The sequence below is a fragment of the Prionailurus bengalensis genome, chromosome E2 (genome assembly GCF_016509475.1).
Source record: "Prionailurus bengalensis isolate Pbe53 chromosome E2, Fcat_Pben_1.1_paternal_pri, whole genome shotgun sequence".
NCBI classification, from domain to species: domain Eukaryota; kingdom Metazoa; phylum Chordata; class Mammalia; order Carnivora; family Felidae; genus Prionailurus; species Prionailurus bengalensis.
Window position 1 is genome coordinate 35,277,043 of NC_057352.1, and position 7,163 is coordinate 35,284,205.

The window sequence follows — 7,163 nt, forward strand, 5'->3', positions numbered from 1 at the left end:
GCTGCCTGTCCCTCACAGCCCAGCTCCCTTTGCAGGAGCTGCAGTTAGACCCCTGGGGAGGCCAAGAGGCTGCAGGCCTATTCCCTGGGGCCCTGGTGAGCACCTTCACGGCTTGCCCACCAGGGCCTCCACACGTGAGGCCCTTTCATTCTCACTGCAACTGAGCAAGGTAAGGGTTACCTCCCTATTTTGCAGATGGAGTCCCAAAGAGGTGTAGTGACTTGCCCAAAGCTGTGTGACCAGAGCATTCAAAACTTGGGATTCAAACCCAGCCTTATGTCGCAGCCCCAAGCCTACCACCCAGGCCTGCACACCTCTCTCTCCCTCTCCATGCCCCATCATCCCCCAGTGGAAGAATGACCAGAATAAGCAGTGCTTTGGTCTGTGATGGTCAATGTCTTTACTTCTAAAGCATACATTGGACTCACTATATATTAACATCAAAAGGGGCTATCTAAAATGGAGTCATTCTTTTTAAAAATCCAAATTTTCACATTTTAATAGAAGATCCAAAATGACATGAAATTAAACTATACAATGTTATGAACAGTATAACAACTGCTTTTAGAAAGCAAAAGGAAAGGGGGGAAAATGAGCAGTTGGGCCTGTGGTCGGCCTGGGTTCCATGTCTTTTGAGGCATTGTGACGGAGAGCCAGCACCGAGGGGAAGGAACGGCCCCTCTCCGCAGGCACAGGAAGGGAGCCCAGTCTCATAGAAGAGGCAGATGTGGGCTCTTCAGCCTTCTCAAGGTGACAGTGAGACAAGGGGGCCTCTCTGCTCCTCTGGGCCCTTGGTGCAAGCACTGATTAAAGTCTTTCAAGACCCACACCCAAGGAGGAAGGCTGGTAGAGCACAGGGGCACAGCTGGGTTCAAAAGAATCATTTTGATAATAAAAGTCCTCTGGGCTTCCCAAGGAGGGGAGGAGATCGCTGGCCAGCGATCTCAGTCGACTCCAGCCACCTACTGGTTCCCTTAACCCTCTTCCCCAGCCTGCTCCCTATTGCCCCAGACACCCTTGACCCCTGGTGGTCAGCCAGAGACCTAGAGGGACCCCAGGAGGACCCCTGAGGGAATGCTCTGGCCTTGGAAGTCACTGGATGTTGTCCAGGGCATCTTGGCAGTGCAAGACCCCTGGGGTCCAGGCCAACAGCCAGACTGATGGGGAGGGTGCCCACGGGCTGGGAGAGCACTGTGGGATCAGAGTCCTTTCACCTCCCCCACCCTCGGTGCCCAGGCCTGGTCTTGGCCCAGAAGCAGAGCAAAGGCAAGCTGATTGGGGCTATGCCCTTGACACTTTGGTTCACACCTTCAAGGGGGAGGACACTTGTCTGCATCCACTGGTAAGATCATGCACTTGGCCCTGCTTCCTCCCAGGCACCAAGGTGGTCTAACAATCCCCTCCTTTCACATCAGCGGTCCTGTCTGGCCAAGAACAAATTCCCCAGAGCTTGGAACTATGCTGCAAAGGTAGGAAGGGGCACTTCTCGAACAGCAGGATTAGCCCTCAGTACAAAAGCTGCCTTTCCTCCTTTCCCTGTGGATGGCACTGTCCCTGGCTGAATGTGTCACAGGAGAACTTCTCTGCCTCCTCCCTTTGGGCCGGGCCAGTTCTCTCCAGGCAGACCCAGCTCACAGACATGCAGCCCTCCTGTTATGTCTCACGATCAGAAACCAGAAGGGCACATCACCCCTAGCTGGAGCAGACCGACAGGCCTGTGGCTCACCTCCTGGTCCCCAGGACCATATCACAAAGCTGGCCTTCTCCCTCAAACAGCAACTTGAAGGAGGATGCCCTACATCCAACCCACCTATGGGGTCTGGCCCTTCTCCCAGGCCCTACGATGGCCATCCTCCTTCCTAGAAACTATCTGGTTTCTAATTAGGCTGAAAAGTTTGGGAAGGTTGGGCTGGCACCAATCCCTCCGCAGGGTAGAGACAGGCCACTTGACTTCCAGCCTGGTTCCAGGCCGCCAGAGACAAGAGAGGCCGATGGCTCTCAAGAAAAGGAATCTTGTAATGGGAAAGAGGTTTGTGGGATCAGGACCAGCCCCAGCAATCTGGCTCCCCCACTTCCAGGTCCCCACTCCCCCACCCCCACCCCCTGGCTGCCCAGTGCCATCTGTCCTCAGGGTCACTCAAGGCCCAGGGCCTCAGACCACGGGCCAGGTAGAGGGCTCAATGCGAGGAGTCTGGGCGGGGACAGGATGGGGGCCAAGGCGCTCACTCAGGGCAGGCAGGCGGCTACCTGGTAGGCGCCCTCCGCAGCCGCAGCCGCCGCGCTGTGCTGCGCGCTGTGCTCCTGCAGTAGGGCCACGTCCAGGAAGCGCTCGCCGCACCACACACACTTGAACTGCTGCTCGCGGGCGTGCACACCCTGGTGCTTGTTGAGATGCTCCCGCTGCTTGAAGGCCTTATCACAATTGGGGCACTTGTAGGGCTTCTCTCCCGTGTGCACCCGCCGGTGCCGCTGCAGGTCTGACGCGTACTTGAAGCGCTTCTCGCAGTCCGGGCACTTGAGTGGCTTCTCGCGGGCTGGGTCACAGCGGTGCTGCACGAACTCCGAGGATGAGAAGAAGCGGCGCTCGCACAGAGTGCAGCGCAGAGGCTTCTCGGCTGCCGAGCAGTGGGCCAGCTGGTGCTTCTGCAGGGCCGACGCCCGCTTATAAGCCTTGTTGCACACGGGGCACTTGAAGGGCCGCTCGGCCGCGCCCGGCAGGCACTTGTGCCGCAGCAGCTCGGCCGACTGGTCGAAGCCCTTCTGGCACACGGGGCACTTGAAGAGGGTCTCGAGGGTGTGCACGTGCTGGTGGTAGAGCAGGTGGCTGGGCTGCCCGAAGCCCTTCTCGCACAGGCCGCACTTGAAGGGCTCCTCCGTCTTGTGTGTGCGCCGGTGCCGCATCAGCGCATACTGCTGCTTGAAGCCCATCGGGCACAGATCGCACTTGAAGGGACGCTCCGCGCTGTGCGTGCGCTCGTGCTGCCGCAGGTCCGACGGCCGCTTGAAGGCCTTCTGGCACTCGCCACAGCGGAAGGGCCGCTCCCCGCTCGGCGTGCACGGGTGCTGCAGCAGCTCCGAGGACTCCTTGAAGTGCAGCTCGCACACGTTGCAGCGGAACAGGTGATGCTCGCCCGAGTGTGCGTACATGTGGCGCACCAGGTGGGAGCGGTGCTTGAAGGTCTTCTCGCACACCGCGCACTTGTAGGGCCGCTCGGAGCTGTGCGTGCGCTTGTGGTGCACCAGGTGGGACGACTGGCTGAAGCTCTTGTCGCACAGCGTGCACTTGTACGGCTTCTCGCCCGTGTGGATTCGCTCGTGCCGCGACAGCTCCGACAGGTGCTTGAAGGGCTTCTGGCAGATGGAGCAGCTGTAGGGCTTGTCGGCCTGTTCGGCGGGAGCCACGGCGGGCGGCGCGGCTGCCGGCGGCAGCGCAGACGCAGCGGTGGCTGCGGGCTCAGCGGCCTCGGCGGGCTTGTAGGTCTTCTCGCAGATGGAACATTTCACGAGGCCACCGGTGCCGCTGTGCGCGCTGTGGTGCTGTGCCAGCGAGGTGAGCAGCGAGAAGCCCATCTTGCAGACACCACAGACAAAAGGCTTCTGTTCGGCCTGCACGCACTGATGTTCCAGCAGGTCGGTAGCCTGATGGAAAATCTTGAGGCACTGCGTGCACTGAAACGAGCGGTCGTGGCCCGCCAGGCACTGGTGCTCATGCGGACTGGACAGGTGTGCCAGGTCGTGACCGCACACACCGCACTTGGGGCCCGGCTCACCAGCTGCCTGCAGGGGCGCGTGCTGCGGGGGCTGGAGGCCCGGGTCGGGCTGCAGGAGGATGCCATAGACAGCACAGCCCAGGGGGTTCTCAGCTGAGCCTGGGGGCAGCGCGTGCTCAGCCAGGGCCGGCGGCGGTTCTGCATGGTGCTGAGGCTGTGGTGGCTGAGGCTGCTGTGGCTGCGTCTGTGGTGGCTGCTGCCAGCTTTCCGACATGCTTGGGAGGATGAAACAGGGTTTGGAGAGTAATGGCTTCAGTTTCCCACTTAAGGTGATCCAACCCAGACAGAAGCTGCCTAGGATCAGGTATGGACAAAAACCTCAGACAAGGCACGGAAGAGGGACTGGTCAGACCGCCCAAGTCATTAACCAAGATAAATTACAAGGCTCTGCCTGCAGGACAGGGGGCTCTTCGAGGCAGGATGCCAGCAATGCCAGAAAGGCTCTGCCCTTCCCCGATGATTGGTTCTGTAGAGAAGAGAAAAATAGTGAGCTCAAGGCAGAGATACACAGCTGGTCCCTGGGCCCTCTCCCTGTTCTGCCTGCACTTGCCACACCATTGCCACATCAGGGAAGGGATAGAGGTTCAGGGCTGGAAGATGTGCTGTCTTCACACAAGTCCACAGAAGTCTGCTGGCAGCTCAGCTCCTCCAGCAGAGAGCCTCCCAGCTCCCCAGCCTATGACCAGCCCTCTTCAGTCAGCTGTCTCACAGATAAGGGGCTGGGATGATCTTCCCATAATACAAGAAGTCATAAATTCTGCTCATGCTCCAAAGGAAGAGGGAGGGGAAGACTGACCCGTTAAGCCAAAATAATTTTAGCAGCATAACTTTTTCTATTTTTTTTTTTTCAAATAGATTCTTACTTGGAAGCCCAATATATTAGATAAAAGCAGAGACGCACTGGTGCAGGACTCCCTGAGGCCTTCCAGCTCCTGAGAGCCCTCAATCTCAACCCAGGACATTGGTGCTCAAGATAATAGCCTGCCAGAACAGAGAACCAGGCCTCCCAGATCTGAGGGCCCAACAGCAAACAGCCTCACAGTCAGCTACAGGAACCGAGGAACATCTCAAAAACCTTCTTTTGTGAGGGACTGAACCACATCCTTCTCAAGTATTCCCCAGGCCCTCTATCCTGACCATATGCCTGTTCTTTCTCCATACAACAGTTTGGTTGGCCTGGCAGAGACCTTAGTCACTGTAAGATGGGGGGTAGATGATAGGGCTGTAGACCCACCCAGCCTGGAGGTCTCCACAGAATATGCCCCCACTCTAGTTATCTGCCTGAGCACCAAAAAACTCCTAAATCCTCTGAATCTGACAATACCAAGGCCTAGAGGAAAAGGTAAGCAATTAGAAGTTTGCCTCTACAATGTGGGAAGTAGCATGCTAACCACAGAGCATTTCTCCTCTCTCCAGGACAACCTGGAAAAGACAACCTTTCCAGAGACAGCCCTGTTCCCTTGCTCCAAGTCCATAACATTTTGGGTTATCAGTGGAAGGTAAAGACCACCCAGCCCAGGCAAATCTCTAACTCACCACTTTGTGGCAGCATAAGGTAACAACAGTGAGAGGGAAGAACTTTTAGAATTACAGGCAACCCACTTTCAGGTTTTCAGCTCCTCTGCCTCAAACATCAAAAAGTTTCTAAGTTTTCTCCTGAGGGAAAGAGTAGAGAAAAAAGGGGGGGGGGTGCCTTCACAGGCCAGCCCTGCTGCTAACTGTTCTGCCAAAGAAACATTAAGAATCAGGGGAAAAACTGTCATCCACAGCATCTTCCGGGAAGGAAAGAAGGAAAGGGAGTCGCTGCTCCGGGTCGACGCAGCAGGTTGCATGAGCAAGCAGGTAGGAAGCCTCCCCCAGGAAAGTGGGGAGTGGGGCTACTTTGAGCGCAGTCTAGGTCCGGATGCGCCAAACCCAGATGATTTTATTTTTCCGTTATGAATGGTTGCCAGAACCAGGATCCCCGGTCCTGGGCCCCCAGCTGCACTGCCCACCCCTGCCCTTTCCAGGAAGGTACAGCGGGGAGGCCTGATAATTCCGCAAAGACGAGAGACGAGTGTAAAGGAGGCAAAGGGAGGCCCCCCCACCTGCGTCCCAAGCCAGCCCTTCCTCCTCCCTGGGAAACCGAATGAAAGGCGATCACCTCCCCACCGCGGGCACTGCTACCCGCCCGGCTGGGCTGCCTCCTGTCAGCCCTCACCGAGAATGGCCAGGCCGCTACGGCCAGAGCGCCGGCCCCGAGGGCGATTGAGCCCGAGGAAGGCCCCAGGGCCGCAGACTGGGCCCGGTTAGTAGCAACGCGCCCAGAGGCCCAGGAGGCCGCCGGGTCGGGCCGGAGGTGGGGGGGAAGGGGGGGGCGGGCGGACTGGCTGGGAAAGGGGTGCGGCGGGCACGGGAGTAGCCCCCAGACGCAGCCCCAGGCGCCCCGGTTGCTCACCTGCTCCAGGCCGCCCGCGGGGTCAGGCGCGGGGCGAGTGGCGTCCGGCTGCTCTCTCGGCTGCCCCTTTATTCCGGCTCCAGCGGCGGCGGCGCGGCCTACGCGCACTGCCAATCCCCGGCCTCGAGTAGCGGCGGCGGCGGCCGGCCCGGGGGCGGGGAACCAGCTAGCGGTGGCCGGGACCGAGGAAGCGACGTGCGCGGCCGGGATAGCGGGGCCAGGGCGGAGGAGCGCCGGGAGGGCGGACGGACGGACCGACGGCCTTGCAGAGACCGGCGGACAGGCGGGCGGCGCGGGGGCCAGGGAGGCGGGGCCGGGGGAGGAGCGGCAGCCGGGGCGGCGGCGGCTGCGGGAGGAGCGGGCGGCGCGGAGCGAGGCCGCCCCCTGCTGGGGACCCCGCGGCCAGGCTGGGTCGGACAGTCAGGCGTGCGAGGTGGCTCTCCAGTTACCCGGTCGGCACTCCTCAGCCGACCCAGGGAGGGCGCTCTCTTCCGACCAACCTGTTTGGCCTCAGGGGAAGGAGGCTCCAGCGGCCCGACCGGGGGCCCGACGCCAGCACCTGAGAAGAGAGGCCTCCTAGACCCTCTGATCTTCTGGAACTGACCCGCCACTGACTGCTCAGCTTGCTCTTAGGGGACGGGTCCCTGGAGCTCGGCCTTTGGACCCTCTTGAGGAGGGCGCTCCCGGACCTCTGATCCCATCTCCGTTGGATCTAGGGCACTGACCGCTGACCCAGGGGCCGTCCGTGGCTGGGAGGTCTGGTCGCGGATGGCTGCAGACAGAGCAACGGACAGATAGGTCAGGGCCCAGAGCGATCTGTGAAATGGGCACACGAAGGCTGGGGGGTGGGGTTCCGGGAGGCTCCAGGTAGCGGTCCAGGCGCTGCAATCGGGCAGGCAGCGTGGTGTCGGTGGTAGAGTCTCGCCGGAGTCCCGCCGGACCCCGCCCCTCCAGGC

The 7,163-nt window shown here is 60.2% G+C and overlaps 1 protein-coding gene across 1 annotated transcript; it reads right to left on the reverse strand.

Moving 5' to 3' along the window:
- Window positions 1-376: 376 nt before the first annotated feature.
- Window positions 377-7,155, reverse strand: ZNF319 (zinc finger protein 319). The gene is made up of 2 exons (XM_043599316.1): window positions 6,208-7,155; window positions 377-4,236 (listed from the first exon to the last, which is right to left on the reverse strand). The coding sequence occupies exon 2, from the start codon at window positions 3,982-3,984 to the stop codon at window positions 2,227-2,229; it is 1,758 nt and encodes a 585-aa protein (XP_043455251.1). The 5' UTR covers window positions 3,985-4,236; window positions 6,208-7,155; the 3' UTR covers window positions 377-2,226.
- Window positions 7,156-7,163: the final 8 nt, after the last annotated feature.